The sequence below is a fragment of the Poecilia latipinna genome, unplaced genomic scaffold (assembly GCF_001443285.1).
Source record: "Poecilia latipinna isolate Pla-1442-1.1 unplaced genomic scaffold, P_latipinna-1.0 Scaffold37, whole genome shotgun sequence".
In the NCBI taxonomy this organism is placed as follows: Eukaryota; Metazoa; Chordata; class Actinopteri; order Cyprinodontiformes; family Poeciliidae; genus Poecilia; species Poecilia latipinna.
Window position 1 is genome coordinate 259,427 of NW_015112653.1, and position 20,676 is coordinate 280,102.

At 40.2% G+C, this 20,676-nt stretch overlaps 2 protein-coding genes across 2 annotated transcripts in view; both read right to left on the reverse strand.

Annotated features, from left to right (window-relative positions):
* Window positions 1-3,606, reverse strand: part of cnmd (chondromodulin) — a 9,663-nt gene extending 6,057 nt beyond the window's left edge. Inside the window, exons 1-6 of the mRNA XM_015044346.1 lie at window positions 3,532-3,606; window positions 3,217-3,360; window positions 2,667-2,807; window positions 2,426-2,539; window positions 2,162-2,315; window positions 907-1,076 (exon numbers count right to left, since the gene is read on the reverse strand). Of these exons, the coding sequence (XP_014899832.1) occupies window positions 907-1,076; window positions 2,162-2,315; window positions 2,426-2,539; window positions 2,667-2,807; window positions 3,217-3,360; window positions 3,532-3,576 (768 nt within the window). The 5' untranslated portion in view covers window positions 3,577-3,606. The remainder of the gene's footprint in view (window positions 1-906; window positions 1,077-2,161; window positions 2,316-2,425; window positions 2,540-2,666; window positions 2,808-3,216; window positions 3,361-3,531) is intronic.
* A 2,319-nt stretch (window positions 3,607-5,925) lies between these two features.
* Window positions 5,926-9,839, reverse strand: LOC106954897 (protocadherin 8). Its single transcript, XM_015044704.1, has 3 exons — window positions 7,138-9,839; window positions 6,830-7,028; window positions 5,926-6,651 (listed from the first exon to the last, which is right to left on the reverse strand). The coding sequence occupies exons 1-3, from the start codon at window positions 9,589-9,591 to the stop codon at window positions 6,338-6,340; spliced, it is 2,967 nt and encodes a 988-aa protein (XP_014900190.1). The 5' UTR covers window positions 9,592-9,839; the 3' UTR covers window positions 5,926-6,337.
* Between the last annotated feature and the right edge of the window lie 10,837 nt (window positions 9,840-20,676).

Consider the following 20,676-nt stretch of genomic DNA (forward strand, 5'->3'; position numbering starts at 1 on the left):
TATAACTTTGTAATATATGTCATGTATGATTATTTTTTTTAAATTTGTGTTGAGTGCGCTTTAAAGATAGCGCTATTAATGCATTGAGTCATCAGTGCATTAATAATTGAGTAATATTCTGTCACCTTTAGGAACATGTTGAAGGAATGCTGGGCAGATTATTATCTTAAAGTACAGATTCATCTAAGTGAGTTAATCTATGACTGTCTGAGATGTCTTACATTAATTTAACAATGTTTTTTGACAATACAATTTCCTCAGTCAGAGAAATTCCTGGGGTCAATCCTTACCTTGCGTCTAATAAATATTCTTGACCCCTGTGATTATCACCATTTTTTTAGCAAGTGTATGACATGCAGCACTATTCCTCGCATTTTTGCAGTGTTGTCAGTGTTATCAAACATCATTTTTCATCCTTGCCATCCTCAGCCAGGGTTTGGGTTATCAACAAATGGAACAATGAGTTTGAGAGAAAACCGGAAAGTCTTTTTTGGAGTTTTAAATCAATACAGGACATACTTTGTGGTGTAATAAAACAGAATATTAAAAAACAGAACACAGTACTTTCTATGATAATTTAATGAGGAACATATTCCATAGTAAAGAGCCACAGAAGCTAATTCTTTGATTTCGGACTACAGTTAGAATACACTTTAAGACTCCTGTCTCCTGCTGGTGAAATACCGACTGCTGATAACTGCCACACTGAAACCCACTTCACAACATCCTTTTTAGCACTGCTGTGATGAAGTAATTTATGAAAAGCAAAAATGTGCTTCAAAACAACTTTAAGGATTGCTCCAAGGCCTTGGATATACCTCTTGATACCTTAATCAAAAATTAACCAGCTGTGGAGACTGGTTAATTTTCGCTGTAAACAATGTTGCTGATGAAAGGATCACTCACATGGTAGGGGTTTTCAGGATTGTACCCTGACCCCATAGCGGACTGTCCTTCGTCCACAGCTTCCTGCTCACCGCGCCTCTCCGGGTCCCTCTCCTGAGTGGACGCCTTGATGTCCTGCATGTCCAACTGCCGTTTGGCTCGTCGCACGCCTCTCTTTCTCCTCTCCCCATCTGTTACTCCGTCCACAAGAGGCAAGAGTATTGGGTCAACATCCGCAAGATGCCATACATGTCCTCAGAGCTCAATCCTACATAGCTGGAGCTGTCTCAGATGTCTTAAATAATTCACTTAGAAGCAGAGATATCAAGCAGTGCTGCGTGTTTCAATTTCATTCTTTTTTAATACGAGACTTTGTTATTCCACTCTAAATTTAGTGTATGTTCAACATGTTCAAGTGTTTCACTAGCTTCTAAGCTAAGGCAGGAAATATTACAAGTGTGTCAGCAGATAAGAAAAGCAATCACAGCTAAGATTTTAATGAGCTATGAAAAAAAGTAAAACGGCTCAACTTAAAATAGATTACAATGTGTTTTAGAACGGCAGTTTTTCTTTCGGTGGGATCAGGTCAGACTCCATGGCTCCCTTGGGGCCCCTGCGAGCCTCCGGGTTTCAAAAATGTTAAAAATACCCAAAGGACATGTTGACGAACACAGATATACAAGCTGACGCCAATAATTTAGAATATAAAGAAAAAAGTTCATTTCTTCTAGTGATCCAATTCAAAAAGTGAAGTACATTTAGATTCATTTCATACAGAGCAATAGATTTCAAGCGTTTATTTTTGTTAATTTGAACTATTATGGCAAATGATAACCCAAAAATAAAATTTATCAGAAAATAAAAATCATGCAACACAGCAAAGAATGATCTGGGGTTACCAGGTCACCTTTTTCTACCACATGTTTTCCTTCCAGTCATCGCTTCATGAATTTGGTTGGATACTGCACCCTGTGAGCAGCCAGCTTTTTTAACAGTGACCTTTCCTGGATTATCGTCTTTGTGCAGGGCGTCAATGACTGGAAAAGTCTCTCCATGACTGCGTAGGCTATGACAATTTGTTTTCCCCTTCTGTTTCCTTCTTTTATTGATCTATAAAAAGATTTAATGTCCTAGAAAACTGAACGTGGGATTTTAATTTGCTGTTACCCCCCATTCATCACAGTTAACAGAAATCTACCACAAATTAAATCCTGCTTAAGGCCTCCTACAACCATAAGCAGAATCTGGAAGGAAAAAAAAAAAAAGTAGGAAGAACCTTTGGGATAAATGGGTTGGAGCCAGAAAACGGGAAGTTCCCCACAAAGATCCAGAATTGTGTTGCTCAAAAATGTGGTGTTCTTCAGCGACTGCTTTGCTGCAACCCATATAAGGAACTCCTCATCGAACCTCACAGGCATTAATTCATCTGTCTGACGAGAGAACAAACACAGTCTCTCTGAATTTACTCAGATTAATGCTGCAATATCTCTCTTTCTTTCCAAATTCTCAACGTGGCATGTCAAAGAACTCGCACACGTACCAGGTCAAACATCAGCGTGTCTTTGTTGTGTGCTCCCAGGAGCGAGAGGTTTGCTTTGATATGGGATTTTATATAGCACTTGTCTCCTCCGAAGAAGCGGATTCCAGTTATTCCCTGCACCAAATCACAGAGATGCCATGTTTACATTCACAACTTTTGCTACTTGGCTAAGCACACAGAAGGTCTCAGCTGAGCTCTGGGAGTGGGGAAGAGGAGCGAGAACAAGGACAAACTTACTCACAATTTGAAAGTCATGAATCTCCACAGCCTCCCCAGCTTCGCTCCCAGTTTGAAATCTCTGCAGATTGTTGTCAGAATCAATTTTCATGGAGCCCTCTCTCACCTTCCCATTGATGTTCAGGCTGTAGCGAACGCTATAAACCTGGCAGCATTCAAAGCGACATGTTAAAATGACTGATTAGTCGAGTTATGCAAATCTCAAAGTGGCAAACACAAACAGCAGAGGCAGGAGCAAGCTTCATGTCACTTGTGTTATTTACCCCCTCGTAGACATTTCCATGGAACAAAATCCTCTGTAGTTTTAACACACTGAGAATTTGAGTAAAGCACCACGGGAGATGCTGTTGCAGACCCCAATGAGGTGGTTTGCCCCACATGTGAGCTCATTAGAACACAAATAAACATTATGCTGTTGCGTATAAAGTGTGGAAGAGCACAATGAATCAATTTGAGCAGCCTGCGTGTTGAAGTCGGAAGGAAAGATTTAATTTTACAGTTTGAAATGCCGCACACTTGTCAACATTTTTAACATATAATCCCAATTCACTTACGTTTTTATCGCTGGCTTTCCATGTGTAGAGGGAGACCACAAACGTGCACAACATGAACGCTGCACCAGCGATAAGGGCCACAACTCCAAATCTCAGCACATGACTGACTCCAGCAGAAGGTGGTGCGCTGGATGTGCTGCGACCCTTAAATTCAAGAGCAAACAAAGATACACACACACACAGCAAATGCTGAACAATGACTGAGGCAAGACTAACACTGCTGGGTAAAACTTAAGACTTTACAACGTTGACAGCTTAACAAACACGTCAAAGATGTCAGTAACGGTTTTGATCAAAAACCAGAGCCTGTCTTACCTCAGCGCAGCAGGATCCACCAGCTGAATTCTGCACTTTTTCCATAATCCCTCTCTCTCGTGCCTCTGTAATTCCCTCTCTGGTTGCTTCTCTTTATGGAAGTTGGGTTATCCGCCAGAAGGTTTTCCGACAGGTATGTGTGAATGATGTAAGGTTAATATAAAATTGCAAAATTCGTCATCAGAATGTTACTTGGGGCCTCAGGTTTCCGCAAAGGCAACAAGTAGCCAAACGTCTGGTGCCAAACTAAGAAAAAGAAAAAAAGAGATACAAAAGAGCTTTGAAGAGACTGAAAAACATATATCAATAATAAAAATTATACTCTACATTTCTTAAAAATAGCATTCTCCGTTAAAGAGAAATGTGGAATTGAGTTGGATAATTGAACAAAATGACAGATTGCGTATTTATATTTGCACATATCGAATAACACCAGACTATTCAGAAAAAAGTGAAGAAACGTGTAAACAGCAGGACTGTAGACAACTGTGAAAATTGTTAGACAAACTGAGGATTGTAGAGTCTGACAGCTCAGGAAGGACCTGCAGTAATGCTGCTTTGTACATCAAGGATTCAGCATACTGTCACCAAACAGAATTCCAGTTCAATTATACTTGCACATCTTTTTTAGTACTTTTTGAGTAACACAAACCTCTAACAAATTATTTTTCAAGATTTTTACATGGTTAGCTTTATCCATCCCTGCTCTGCCCAGCTTCATTGTTCCTGCTGAAAGAAACATTCCCACATCAAGAATCCACTTCCATATTTGTGGAGTGTTTGACCAATAGTACTTGCAACAGATTTGTGTCTGAAAATCTGCAGCTCCTCCAGAGTTACCGTCTGCTCTTGGCTAATTCTCTGATTAATGCCCTGAGAAGCATAAAGCTGACACCTAATCTTGTCAGTCCAGGTGAACTTCATAGGTTTACAGAAAAACAATCCTTCTTTTCAGTGGATGAATAAAATGCTATGATCTTCTCTGTTCCGTCCACAAAACAGGGCTGCTCTTCTTTGCTTGGCTTTTTTTTTTTTAAGTCACTGGCTCCGACGCTGCTTCCCCAACAGATGGCTAAAGATGAGATTAAACTCACTAGAACAGCCTCTGAAGAAATGCAACATCCTGCTGCAAAGAATAAAGGACCTAAGCTTCCTCAAGAAATACAGTCTGCTCAGTCCAATTTGGTAGGCAGGGTCACTGCGGTATTTCCAGTATCAGCCAGGAAAACACATCCATATTCCACCTCCCCCAGTTCTTTTCCCATGATGTATAGGGTGTTCGACGTATTCATGATTTTCCTAAAATCCAAAAAATCAACTCTCTGTTATGTTGTTTGTTTGCTAATGATCCATAACAACTAACAAAATGTATTTTTACTGAGATTAAAGTACACACATTAAAATAACTAAATAAGCAAATGGTCAGACGGGATTTCATACAGGTGTATTACTGTAAAGGGTCTAAACAAATTTTCAGATTTCTGATTTACAAAAGAGAAACAAAAAAAAAAACAAACACATCATTTCCCTACCTTACAAATATGCTGTACTTGGTGTTTGTGTACCTCATAAATACCCACTAAAACACATCGAAATTTGTGTTTCTGACATGACAAAATGTGAAAAACTTCAAGGGTATTAATACTTCTGCAAGGTACTGAATAGTAATCTTGTCTCACTTGCGTGGAAATTAATCTACTTAGATTTGTGTTAAAATGCGATTCAGTTTTATCTGAAATTTATGCAGAAACCAGGAGTGCAAAGCACTACCTTGTCATACATTTTTTATGTGCTTGCTGCATATTTCCTTAAGTTGTTTGCCAAAATGTCAGCAGGAATGGAAACTGGCACTATACCTGTAGTCAAACTTGTAAATATTATTATTCTTAGGTTTATTTATTCAGACAGCAGGCTGAAGACACACTCTGAATACGTTACATACAAGAAGGAGAGATTCTTGCTTAATTATGAGCTTTCTGATTTCACGTTTTATGGTCAAGGTTTCTCGGTCTTTATTATAACCTAAAAGCAAGTAAAAATAGCAACAAAAAAAAAAAGATTCAAAAGTGCTCCTGTTGCTTAGGAACAGATTAAATTATATTTTTTGGATAATTGGTAAGCTGGGAGGCAATCACACAAGGTGAGGGGATTCTTTGACCTTTGAAAAATATGCAATTGTGGGAGAATTTGAACAGCAGTGCCATATTTGCATGCAAATTGGAGCGGCAGACTCACCACATTGTGCACAACGAAAAGACAAGGAGATTGGTTTTCGCTCACTGTCAGTTTAGAATCGCATTATATTTACTGCAACTCACAAGCCTTTGAGGCAAATGAACTGCATACAGGTGGTTAATTGAGGTTGTATTACTATAAAAATCTCCCAATTTTTTGTTTTTTACATTTCGATTGCTATTGAACAGCAAAACAGTGTTGATTTTAACTCTTTATTGTGCAACATCATGATAAAATCTACCACAAACATGGCTGATTGTTTTCCACAGCAGAGAGGCCATTTGTCGGCCTAAATGTCCAAAAGTCATGCCCTTAAATAGTAACACATGCTTTTAAAAAGTCATAGTAAAATTCCTCTTTACATTGAATCATTATGAAAAATATATTATCGTTAAAAAATCTTGCATATTACACATGATACAATGAACAGTCATATATGAGCCAAAGGACACACACGACACGCTACTGAACACGTCAACAGTCCAACATGGAGTCAATTTGGATTAAAGATCTGTACAGTACAAAGACTAAATGTCTTTTAATTACAGTGTTAGACACGTTTCATGTCCTTTTAAGAGTTTGTGTACTCGGGGATGGATATTTCATCCGTTTCCTGTATCCTAGCGGGTGTAGGAGGACCGACGAGGATGTAATCAAACTCCTGGTGTTGGACCTTTTCATACACGCTCTGCAGACCGCTGGTTTTAGGGATATGGGGTGGGTAGTAGTTTTCCCTCCTGGCATCCCGGGGAAGCGTGGCGGTCTTGGAGAATGTGGACAGGTGAGGTCCGCAGGCCAAGCTTGTATTAGGCCTAGTGGCTGATGGGCTCCAGCAGCGGTCCGAGTGTCCAAGCACTTTGCATTCACTGGTGCACGCCCAGAGACCTGAGGAGGGGAAAACACAGCAAATAGTTGATGGATCGTCTGAATGTTAGGTCAGGAGAACTCAACTGAAATTTAGTTTGTATCTGAATTAATCATAGCAACACTTGAGTATTGATGAATATACAAATTAGATGCGACGGGTTGATTAAGTTATTGCTTGATTATCTCTGACACTCACTGTTCATTGGCGGTGATTCCTTTTTGTGGACGTCTGCACTGATGTCAGAGTCGCTGTCGTTGAAGTCGCTGTCCCCTTTCCCACTGTCTTTCCCGCTAATCTGGGGGTCCCTCGCTGAGATAGTCGTGAACGAGTTGCCTTTCCATATTGTTATAGGCCTCACGGTTTCTTTCCCATACCCTGGCAGAGTGGAATAACCCTGCAAAGATGTAAATCACATTCATTGTTAAATCAGAAAGCTCAAACAGATAAGGCGGTCATTTTTAAATGTAGGGGGCTTGGGGAGAGGGGGGCGGGGGGTTTCTTACCTTTAACTTGGCCTCCATTGGCCTGGCGTTCGGCTCAAAGATTCCTGTTGTCTGCCTGCTGTCCTCACTGCTGGTCTCTGTTGTGTTGCTGCTGGCCAGAGGCAGACCCTCTGGAAATGGGTGGGCATCAAACGCTTTGCCTTTGTGATTGACGATCAATGAATCCATACGACTACTTTCAGCTTTCTCCACATCGGGTGTTTCTGCTTTCTCTTCATAACCCCCCTCGCTCGTCTCCTTTTTCCTACGGCTACAGATGGTCGCGATGAGAATGATAGCCAGCAGGAGAACAGAGCAGCTTCCAGCCAGGACAATGATTATGGCGATGGACATGTCCCACTCTAAGAGCTCCTCGTTGCTATTTTGAGCGGAGGAAGGCTGGCTGGGCGGGGTGCCTTCTATGAAACTGAAAATAATCATGGCTGTGGACGTCATAGGGGGGGACCCATTGTCACTGACCGCCACCGTGACTTTGACACTGTCCGTGAGGTCATACGTGAGCTTTCGATTCACCAGCACCTTTCCAGTGTCTTTGTTGATGGAGAATCCTAAGTGCCCCCCATCTGTAATCTTAAAGGACAGCTGTGCATTAATGCCCTCATCAGCATCAGTGGCCCTGATCTGAGTCACCAAGTAACCTGCAGGTGCGTCTCTGGGCAGGAAAATCTCAGCCGACCCCTTGTAGAGTGGAGGCTCCACGATATAAGGTTGGTTGTCGTTTTGATCAACTATTTTTAACCTGATGATGGCCGTGCTCTGCAGCTGGGGTGACCCCCCATCGCTGGCCTGAATATGTACATCCAGCTGCTTCATCACTTCATAATTGAAGCTCCTCAGCGCATATATGGAGCCAGACACGGAGTTGAGAGACACAAAGGTGTTCACCGGGGACCCCATGATGACACTGTCCACAAGCCTGTAGGTGATCTTCCCGTTGTTACCCAGATCCACGTCGCTGGCCTCCGCCGTGGTGATGTAGGCGCCCGGGGCGTTGTTTTCCACCACCGACACCTCATAAACGGCCCTCGCAAAGTGGGGGGCGTTGTCGTTCTCATCGCTCAGCCTGATGGTGAACTGGGTGATTTTTCTCAACGGGGGTGACCCGAAATCCTCAGCCATGACTGTTAAGTTATACTCACTGATCCTCTCTCTGTCCAGAGAGGCAGCTGTGACGATCATGTAGCTGTCCTCGTGGGCCTGCCGGAGTTTGAAGTGATCGTGGCCATACAGAGTGCAGTGAACTTGGCTGTTAACGCCAGAGTCTCTGTCCAGGGTGCTGATGAGCGCCACCAGGCTGTCTTTCTCCGCCGCCTCGCTAATGTACGCGACACCCGTTGCGATGGAGGTCATCGGGGTGATGCTGATCTCTGGGGCATTGTCGTTCACGTCCGTGACGTGGATGATGATTTTGCACACGGACGGGATCGGATTCGCGCCCAGGTCGATGGCCTGCACGTCCAGCTCGTAGGTGCTTTTATCCTCGAAGTCCACGGGACTCCTGAGGGTCACGCGGCCCGATTTGTTATCCACTTGGAAAAGTTCGCGGATCTCGTGGGAAACCTGCTTCCCGAACCCGTAGACCACCTCCCCGTTCAGACCCTCGTCAGCATCCACTGCGTTCAGGTCCAGGATCACGGTGCCAACCGGCGCGTCCTCTGGGAGGCTGACCGAGAAGCTGTTCTGGTCAAAAACTGGGCTGTTGTCGTTAAAGTCAGTCACTCTCACAGTTATCTTAGTTGACCCGGATCTGTAAGGGCTCCCTCCGTCTTTTGCCACCAACTCTATATTATATGAGGGCTGAGTCTCCCTGTCAAGCTCTTTCATCAGGATCAGCTCCGCATATTTAACCCCATCCGCTCTTTGGAGCACATCTATGGTGAAGTGACTGTTCACAGAAATCTGATAGCTTTGTATATAATTTGACCCGACATCGGCGTCCACAGCGGGGTCCAGGGGGATCCGGGAGCCCAGCGCTGCGTTCTCTGAGATCTCCACCACAGACTCCCTGTTTGGAAACTCCGGAGAGTTGTCATTGACGTCCCTTATTTCCACCTCGACATGGATCAGTTTGTAGCGGTCTTTGGAGAAATTAACCACGTCAAAAGTAATCAGACACTGTGGAGTGTGCCTGCAGATTCGCTCCCTGTCGATTCGCTCCCCGACGCTGAGTTGCCCGTCGCTCTCTCTCACCCGGATAAAGGAGTCGTTGAATTGTTTCATCATCCTGAAATTGATCTTGGAGGAGTGGGACACACTCAAGGACATGTCCTTGGCCAGGTTCCCGATGACAGTGCCCGGTGCGTCCTCCTCTCTGGTCTGGTACCTCACTGTATTTCCCTCAGACTCAGTCCGAGAGGCGAAGAAAGAAAGATGAAAATAGACGATAACAATCCACCGGTGCCAATAAGTTACATTCATCTTTGCAGCGGTCTTCCCGTCGCTGAGTAGCCTCATTGTGTGCGGTTCACATCTGGAGCGAGCTCTCCATGCAGCGCCCCGCTTTTACGAACTGAACTGTGCTGAAAGTGAAAGTTAGTCCTTCAGTGCGCGCAGCAGCCAGTCAGCCAGATATGCTCGCAGCCTCGCCTTCAACACAGCTCCAAATTCTGCAGTGGCGGGGTTTATACGGCTCCTCATGCTAATGAGACCAAGTGTGACCAATCCCTCGCTTTAGAATTAAAAATACATCCACACAGGGTGAAAAATATAAAAATAAATAAATACTCCGAGCTCTTTATTCTGTCTTTGCTCAACAGGAAAAAAGGGTAGAAATATGATGGTATGAAAAATTTTGTTTTGTTTTATTTTATTTTATTTTATTTTTTACTTCTTCTGGTGCATCCCAGTAAATCAGAATATCATTGAAATGTCAGTTAATTTAGGTTGTTCATTCAAAAAAAAAAAATAAAAAAAAAATAAAATGAAACTGATGTGAGGGTTAATTAAATATCAGTGTGCTGGAAAATTGCGTCAGACCAATAAAAACGGATTAAAAAACAAGATATGTGAGTACCCAATGATATGAAAGTGTTACTGACACGTAAGCAAGAGGACTTTGGTTGTTGGGAAAAAGCTGTATCCACACATAGGTATGAAAAGTTATGTGGAAGGAAAACAACTTTCAGTGGAAAGTAATACAATCTTAAAAGCAAGAATGACAAAGGGAATTAGTCAAGAGTTCATCTTTCTACTTTTGCTTGTCAATAGTAATAGCCTTTCTTGAACAATTGGATCTGTCAATCCCATCTTAGATATGCCAGCTGATAACTGCTGAAACAAAGAGATATATTTTTAGACAAACCGCCGTTTTCCAACTTACAACTGAAATTCTTTTTGGTAACACTTTATTTGAAGGGGGGTGAATAAGACTGTCATGACACTGTCATTAACATGACATAACACCTGTCATGAACATGAATAAGTCTTCATGAATATTTATGACTGTTGTCATAAAGCGTCATTTGGTAAATTATGACACTTTTAATACAAAGTTGACATTATTCAAAATGTCTTTGTTATGACAACTTGACATTAACCAAGAAATCATTACTGTTTAAACTTTAACTTTAATAACATAAAGTTACCTAATTTTTAAAGTGCAATCAGTAATACTTTTATAACAAATTTATATCAGTAATGATTACCTGGTTAATGTCAAGTTGTCATAACAAAGACATTTTGAATAATGTCAACTTTGTATTAAAAGTGTCATAATTTACCGAATGACGCTTTATGACAACAGTCATAAATATTCATGAAGGCTTATTCATGTTCATGACAGGTGTTATGTCATGTTAATGACAGTGTCATGTCAGTCTTATTCACCCCCCTTCAACTAAAGTGTTACCTTCTTTTTCCTTATCATGCTAATGTCGCGATTTACCTAAGATATTTTTGCTTTCCTCATTACAATTTTCCAACAGTCTTCCGATAGTGTGTTTACAAGTAGAAGTCATTTCCCTATTTTTGTCATCCATGCTTCATTGCTTGTTAGGTGTGCTTACAGTTTGTATGCAGAAACAAATCAGTAATTCAAATTAAAAAAAAAATATATAAAATATTTAATGGCTTACACAATCATAGCAAAAACTCTGACTTTACTGAAACCTAGCAGACAGACAATGACACAATCTGTGTTGTGTTTGAACTTTCTGTTTTATTAGTGCATTCATTTCTTCCTTTGTTTCAGACAACATCTTGAGATTCTTTCCCATAATCACCATCTGCTCCACCCTAATGTTGTCCGCCTGGGTCTCATTATCTTACTTTGTTATTGTTTTTAATATTTATACCTCACCCCATGTGGCTTTCGTTTGTCATGCTGTCTTCGTCCCTTGTATCAAGCATTTCAGCCTTTATCATAACTTTGTCTTTCAGTGACTTTTTTTTGACCCTGCTTGTATTTTGGACTCGCTTCTGTTTTGCAAGCTTCAGCTTGGATTGGATGCTTGTGAACTGACCTTAGACTTCATTAGAGGATTACTGATTTTATGCCACTGTGTCGAGTCTTGAATTTGAGTCCTCTATTACTGTGCCATATCTGACAGATGGTCTATCATTGCCCATGAAAAAGACCTTCTGACCATAATTTGAGGGTGTGTTCAGTACGATTCCCGTCTGAGGAGTGCCTCTCCCGTTTCTCTGTATGCCTTGAACATACACTGCCACTTTATTTATTGCTTTCTGCAGCAATTAAAGTGTGAGCGATTTATTTAGCAGAAGTTATTTCCCCTTTTCTTTGATGTAGGTTTTATTGTCTGTTGAGGCTGCCTGTAAATATGGATGTGTGCATTTTGTATATTAATATGTGTGTGTGGACTCCGGGGACTATTAATTGTTCTTTGGGAGCTGAGCGAGGTCTTAGTTAACTTGACAATAACATATTCCTCAAGGGACAAATCTACCAGAAAATGTCTCCTGACAAATCAAGTTGCAGCTGATGCTGCTGAATGAATTCAGGTATAATTCTCTGGGTTGGATTGGACATCAGTGCTAGCATAAATATTGTAATTAAATGCTCTGCACCAAACATGTCTACAAATTTGTTATGAGTGTGGACTGAAAAACACACTACATCTTTTTAAGTTTATATATCTTTTTACATTTGATTGTTTGTGTGTTGCGACAGACTGGCGACCTGTCCAGGATGTACCCCGCCTCTCGCCCGGAACGTTAGCTGGAGATAGGCACCAGCACCCCTCCCGACCCCACTGAGGGACAAGGGTGTTCAGAAAATGGATGGATGGATGTTTGTGTGTTTTATATTGTCTCTTTCTTCTTACTTTTTTTTTTTTACTATGATGTTATTCTAATCGTTCAGTACTTGCCAAGATTTGATTCAGTCAGTCTTGTTTTCTGCTCTTCTTTGGCACCTGATCCTGTTTCTAATTATACTTGCCATGTGGTATTCATTAGCACCCCTAAAAAGTTGGTTCTTCTTCGTACCCGTTTGTTCCCTTTCTTGTCCTGCCGTAGTGTTGCTTGCTTTGATTGGCTCAGCTTCTTGCAGAATATTTTGGGAATAAACAGCCTTTAGTCTTTCAAGACATTTAATCTGGGTGTCGCATTCTTCTGGGTTTCAAAATGAGGCCTCAAATGAGCACGTGAACCTTTCCATATTTTGTCTCATTAGAACCACAAACTGCAGTGTATTTTGTTGGGATTCTTGATGAAAAAATGTTTATTTCAGTCATCAGAGACTTGACTCTGCCTGGGAACCAAAGGCTCGACCCTGGACTTGGACTTGCTCAACAAAGTCTTTATTTGGACGTGGATAAAATGAGTTATGGGTATTGTTGGGTAAAACTAATCATTGTTTCTACTAATCATTTCACTAACCATCATGATTAGTTTCTAACTAATCATTTTATTTGAGTGTTTTATCTAAATGTGATCAGTTTCCTAACTGGCTCTGACCAGTTATTCTATAAGGTTTTTTGTTTATCTATGATGTAATTTCCAAGGGGTCCATCTGTTCTGTTGTCTCAGCATTGTTCCACTGAAGAAGATCATCATAATAAAATCTAATTCCCAAGCAGAGTTGAGCAGAAGCTCACCAATCTTTGATCCTGAGCGGGTTAGAGGTTGTGGATCTCTCCCTTTGCAAAGGGAGGCATAAAAACCTCATGGGTCTTGTGTCTGGTTCTTCACAGGTCTTGAGGTAATTTTAAAAACCCCAACAACTACCTCTTGACATGGCACATCACTCTGAACGCACCATAGCAACTGTGAAACACAGTGAAGGCAGACTCATCCTGTGGGAATGCTTTTCTTTTGCAGAGACATAGATGATGGTCAGGGTTTATTGGAGGCTAAATACAAGGAGGATGGGGGGGAGGGGGAATAACTGTTAGAGGTTGGAAAAGACCCTAAACAGCCAAAGCTATTCTGAAATAGTTTAGGTCAAAGCATATTATTGTATTAGAATGACCCAGTCAAAGTCCAGACTTAAATCACACTAGGAATCTGTGACAAGATACAAAAATTGGTTTGCAAAGATGCTTCCCAACCCGATTTGACGACAGTAGATGTGCAAAGCCGCTAGAGATAGCTGGGGAAAAAAAAACAACAAAAAAACAATAATGCACCTCTTTGTGTTGCTCCATCACGTAAAATATATTAATGTTTGTGACAAAATGTGTGGAGAACCACACAAATAGGTTTTTATGTATTTTTTCACCCTGATTTTCTCAGCTTTTTAGTTTCAGAAGCAGTATCTTTGTGTCCCTGATAGAGTGAGCTGTTTGCACCCAGTTTGAACAACAAAGTGCTTAAAAACCCATTAATATATTTAGGGGAGATTTTCCGTTTTCAGTATGGCAAACTGCAATGCATTAAAAAAGTGTGTTTTTTTTTTCATATTTCACATTAAGGAACTCTAACCTGCAGAAATCTCTCACACCATCCCTTCCATCAGCTTTGGGATGAATATGGAGTGTCAGATGAGTGACAGACCTTATCACTCAACTTCAGTGTCCGACCTCACCAATAATTCTGCAGCTGAAAAGGATCAAATCCCCCCCATCTCCCTCTTTTTCCACAGTCTTGTGCCTACCAGGAAGGACACAGGGAGATAAAAGTGGTAAATTAATGCACATGGTCTTCAGTCAAGAACCCGTTATTTCAACAGTGTTCATATCCAGCTGTTGGATTGACATTTCCCTGTACTCTGCTCACATTTTAACCGCTCAGGTTGAACACTGCAGCACTCCACCCGCAATCTGCAGCCTCAGACGTCCTCCAAAGACTCGGGCCTTCAGTCAAAGCCTTTTCCAGCAGAGTATCATGAGGTTCACCAGTGTTGAATTTGCAGAAGGATAACCCTGTGCTATTGACTCAGTAAAGTGTTGGCAAACACGCCTGTCAACGCTCGTTCAAAATGTGGTATCAGGAACGGGCTGTGCAAACTGTATTTTGGCAGTAATCAAGAGAACAAATCTTTCGATTTTCTCCCGGGATCTGATTTAGTTTCCATCGAGTATGTGTGCATGGAAGTTTGTTCTTTTAAGATGTTCTGTCAGGTCCCCGGTGCACCTTATTGGATTAGGTTTTTGCAGAATAATTATGTTTTTACACCTCTTTGTTCTGCTCCCGCAGCAAGAAGAGGATCTCTGAGAGGCATGGGGAGAAACTCGTCTTTCACTCGGCATCTGGAAGAAGTCTGAGAGCAGTTCATCTCTTGACTATTTACAGCTAACTATCTGTTCCTCCTTTTTCATTCTGATTCATTAGGTGGTTACACAGACCACAGCTTGTTGAGACTGAAGCACTGCATGGAAACTCTTGTCTGTTAAAGGTTATGGCAATAATGATGAGCCTGGATGTTGGGATAATTGCATAAAAATGTGAATGAACAATGGGGGCTGTGGCAAGCAATAAATATAGGTTTAGTTATTCTTTGACAGACATTTTTATCACATTGGCATAAAGTAATTTGTCCATCCATCCATCCTCTCTGTATTAACTGGACACAGCTCCCTCTTGGTATCTTTAGCATTTCTAAGTCAGATGGAAAACATAAGCCCTCTAGCTAATGTTTGGTTGATCCCAAGGATCCGTTGTGTTAGCATTCTCAGGGTAGATCTTGTTTGTTCCTCCTCAGCTTGATCTCTTGCTGAAGAAGCTCAGTTACCTGGGAGATAAAATGTAATTCAGCAGCCTGTCCACTTGGTCTTTAAATCACTAACCTAATTTCATGGGCACAAGTAACCCTTGAATGAAGACTTATTCATAAATTAATAGCTTCAACTATGTTCATTCTTCACACTCAAGATGAAGAGCAGCAACCACGCCACCATCCATTTGAGGAAGTATACTGTTGTTTAAAATCCAGAAAACTGATGTTTTATAAATGTTACATTCCAGATTCATCACAAGAGACACTTTAAATAAACCATTAAATAAATTCCAGACACTTTTCTAAGCATGAAGGTTCATTTTATGTCTCTTATGTCCATCCATCCCTCAATCTATCCATTGTCTGTATCCACTGATCTTGTAGACATTTGATGCAACTTTTGTTTCTCTGATTTGGACATTTAGAGGTTGACCAAAATTTAAAAACAACAACAACAACTACCTGATTTACACATGGAGAAAAAGTAAGAGGTACTGTATATCTTGAAAATTGCTTCATAGCAGTTTCCAGTTTTGGAATTCACTCTTTCAGGAATGACAGATCTGCAATCTACCAATTCTTGCCACTGATAGCCTCTTTAAAAAAAATGGCAAAAGAGAATGATGAGAATCATGAGAGGTATATTTTTTTAAAGATTAAAATAAAAGAACTTTACTAAAATTGGTCATTCATAACTGCTTAAATGGTATTTAAACTTTATCACTTATCAAATATTTTGTGTATCTGTTTGCAGGTTTGGCTGATTTCTCTAGACAAGAGTGGCAAAACTCTATCAAGTTTGTAGGCCATTTTGGCCACACCTTCTCAAATCTGCCAACAAATTATCTATTGGACTGAGGTCAGGAATTTGTCATAAACAATCCAAGATGACTTTGTCATCCTCAAGCCTGCCTTCTTGTACTTATTATGTGATGTTGATTATATCATCTATTTTAAGAAGCACACCAGTCATTTCCACAGAAAAACACTGAAACAATGTGATACCATCCTTTTACATTACAGTCCTAAGACTGTTTCAGCTTTGCAAGTTTCTCGTTTTCCCCTCCAGATAAAGCAATAGCCTTTATATTTAATTTCAGTTTGATCAGATCACAGGACATGTTTACACAAAATTAAAGTCTCTATTCTTTTCACATTTTAAAGCTCTAATCTGACATTTAGTGTTTCTTTTATATGGATTCTTCCCCACTGAGTGGTATTTTAGCCCATCTTGGTGTAGATTTATATCATTGTGTATAAAAAAAACTCTCTTCAAAAACTTTACAAGGTATTTTGCTTTTGTTCTGGGTTTGTTATGCACTCACCAAAACACGTCTCTTTTTCCACTGTCCAAAGGTGTGACTTGCTATTACTGAGCACAAGCCTGTTTTTGAACCATCCATTCTGGGCTGTTTCAATAAGCATGCTCAAATACATCCTGAGTTCCAACATCATTTTCAAATTACACTTACCTTTATTCTTAAAGCATGCCTGCAGCTCTTTGATGTATGTAAGATTAAGTCATTTCATGGAGCAACGAAAGCAGCCGAAAACTATGAAGCATTGTTTATTGAAATTGCTGCTGCACAGTTATTGCCTCTTTTAACATGGCGTAGAGTCGCATGCTCTGCAGGCTGAAGTTCTCTTTAATGAGTACGAAGGTGATTGTAGATTCAGTGTGGGCGGGTTATCTTTGGATCGCATTAAAGCAGGTCAAATGGCTGTTGTGGAAGATGGATTATGATACTACAATGCAGCATTTGTTTCAACTGGGACACGGAGGAGTTAATGTGAATTTATGATAAGTAAATGTTTATGGTCGAAAAGGGTTATTTAGCAGATGGTTGCTTTCACTGTGGTGTGCAGAATTCCTAATTTGCCATGGCTTCATTTACATATAGTGCATAATTACTTTGCTCAGAGAAAACATAATTTTTTTGTGTGTGTTTGTGTGAAATGATGAATTTCCAGCTCATTATAACACATTTCAGCTAGATATCTGAGATTTTTACCCATCCAACAGAATGTAATTTTATTCCAATATCTGAACTCAAGGTCACCTCCTCTAGAGGAAGAAGACAGCAGTGAAAGGCTATGAAGTCAGGCTACGTTTTACATTAATGGCTCCGCATTTACATCTTTTCGCAGGTAGCAATTTATAACTATATTTATTTAGAGTAAAAGCAATCAACTGTCGGAATCATGAGTCACAACAAATGTCCACATTTTGTGATTAATGTTGTATAATTACGCCGGGCAGAGCTACTTCCATTAAAGTTACTGGCAAATTATTCACAGCCTCAAACACGTTCGCAGAGAGAGTGAAGGATGCGAGCTGCAAACAAGAAACATAAGAGGGGGGGAAAAATGTGGCAGGGAAAGATATTTCAAATTTAGTGTCGGCCCACAGACACAATTCCATATTTAATGGGATTCTAAATGCATTTAGTTTCAAGGGATGCCTTTGCATTTTAAGTTCTCTAATCACTCTGGTCTATAATGTGCCTGAAGAAATGCCACAATTGGGTGAATTTGTGCAAGGCATTTAGCTTTGCATTCTTTTTTACAAAGATTAGGAATCAGAGGCAAATTACTGTGTGGTGGGGCTCAGTTCAGCTGAATGTTGCCCTGGTGGGAGATCTTTTGCTTTAAAGAACTCTGTGTCTTTGAGAAGCCTTGCTTTTCTCTCTTTCTACAAGTCTGTATTTCCTCTTCTCACTGCATTTTAGGAAGAGTTCCTCCCGTCGACTCCTATAAGATACTCATTACCCTCCGGGAAGTTAGGCAAGTTAAATCTGCAGGTAAACATTGCAAAATGCTGTCCAAAATAAACCCATCCGTAGCCTAATTAATAACACTCGTTGTGCCGCTTGCTTATTCCACGCAAGTGTAAAAATTGCACATTGTTTGAAAATAGTTTGCCACATGACCCTCTGTGAAATTTTAATTAGTTGTTGCGGTGCTTTAAAAAAAATGAGAAGAAATGTGTTAATTGGTGAACTTTGCTGACACAATTTTCGTATTTGAACAGAGCTAATTCCTGCAAATTCATTTCCTGAAAGTAACTTCACATTTTGGATGGTTGTTTTTTTTTTTTTTTTTTTTTCCCTTAATAAATGAAACCAGTTAAATTCTGTGCTTTGCATTTATTCTGGCGACCGTTTTCTGAAAATAAAATGCATCTGATGGTATGAAACATTTAAGAGAGAACGGAGGCATCCATCCATTCATCCATTTTCTTCCACTTATCTCAGGTCGGGTCACTTGGTCACTTGGGGAAGTGCGACATATTAGCATACAGAAGATCTTTTTTAAAAGAGGTCACTTTTCTCCTAAAAGTCTCCTAGTCAAATGGACAATGAACATTTCCTGCTCTTACACTATTAGACGCGGAGCGCTCCGAAAGTGCACGTTTGCCAGAAACTGGCAAAAATGTTGCTTCTTTCTTGTTTTTTGTATTTACAGGGAAATGGGATGATGTCCCAATGGTGTTTGAAGGAATGGCTGAGAACCCTCACTTTGCTGAGCCATTATGAACAAGCAGGGCAGCGAATAAAATTAACAGTTCTCATGGCTTTCTCCATTGTGTATCTAAGGTCATCTCTGGGCTTTCCACATGTAGCCACCTAATGGATGAAAAGCAAAAACTGCAGATGTAGAGCCATTGTTAAAAAGTTCAGGAACCAGTGTATGCACTCATAGCTGGAGCCCCATCAGTAACCAGCCGACCAACTCGATTTAATGTTCATTAAAAATTAATGATGTATTTTTAAAATCCCTTCACTGCCATGTGTACTTTATAATCTAAGTCCAAGAAGTTTCTCCTCAAAACTAACAGCATCAGAAAACCTCACATGGATGCAAAGCTGGGCTGTGTCGGTGCATTCAAATTGTTCTCTGTCATCACACTTTTGTTTCAAAGTAAACACTCTGGGTTACAATTTGCTGCTGTTGGCCAAATAATCACATACGTTTCTGTACATTTGCTCTGTAATTCTTGATTTTCACAATCGTTTTCATTTTTCTAGTCCGGAAAAGACAATTTGAATATAGTTTATCTGGCTAATAGTAACTTTCCTCTTTGTTTTTCTTTTCTTTTTTTTTTTTCACTGTCATTGCTCAGGTCAAGCAGGTGATGTTTGTTATTGATATAACCCCAACAGCGATTGTCCATTGGCCAAACGCACACTCCTCTGAAAAAGTGTATCGATTAGGAGTGTACCAAATGTACATCCTTTGACAAATTACTTCCAGAAAAAAGATAAACTTACTTGTGTCTTCTGAGCATATTGTGGAAGCTTGTTTTAGTTGATTACAACATAATAGCTAAGCAAATGGATGAACAGAGCATGAAATGATGACAATAAGTAAAGTGAGTTTGACTGGTTTAAGGGAAATATTTAGGTGGTAGAATAAAAATTTTACGTGTGGTTATTAGAATTTTATAATCATTTACTTGTCTGCAGCCCCTTGTTTTTTTACGCTGTATGGAAAAGTTTACAAAATTTGTTGTTGGGTGACAAATGCTTGCTGGCACCAACAATTTTGCCAAAAACATTTACACATTTACATGTCTTTGTTCTATCCTCCCACAAAATCAGTTTGCCAAACATAAAAAAAAACAAAAAACGTACATTTTACATAAAGAAAATATACAGTGAGATTTTGTTTCGGAAACAAAAGATTCTTTTATTTCTAGGCATATTGCAGATTTTCTACAGGAGAGCCAGTAAGTGTGGGAAGCGCTATGCTGTATCTGTAAGAATGAAAAACAGACTCTCTTGAGATAACATATTAATAAGGTTGCAGCCCCTTTCTATTTATCTGCATCCTTTGTCTTCTAATGGTGCCATCAAATGTTGACCTTGTTCGGTATAACTTCGTTGTTGTAAGTACTGAACGGAATGCATTAACCTCAGTGCGAAAGTTGCGTAAAAAAACACGTTTTACTGTGACTTTGTTTGAGTCAAATTTATTTTTAACAACTCTTTGAAGTTCTTCGGTTTTACTCACTCAGAAAATAGAGAATATTTGTATTATGTTGCCGGTGGTTGAGGGGGGATCCATGTTTTGCAAACCACAAACGGAGGCACTACAGCTTGTCGTAGCCTATTACGAGCTGCTGAGACGCATTCTTCAAAACGCGCCCTTAAATACAGGCTGTGAAATCTCAGATGGCCTTGGATCCCAAAGGCAACATCATGTCTTTTTGTTCTGAAGATGGTCTCTGCTGATTAATTCAACCATCAGACTAAAGCTCTGGGGTGTTTTTTTTTTTTTTTTTTTTTTTTTGCACAAGAAGAAAGTCTCTGTAACGTCACGAGGGGCTTTCAAAGCCCACTGGAAGTCTTAAACTCGGAGAGAGAAGCTTATGTTATGTTTTATTGATTCTTCTCGAGGAGTTTGGAAACAATAAGGCGGGT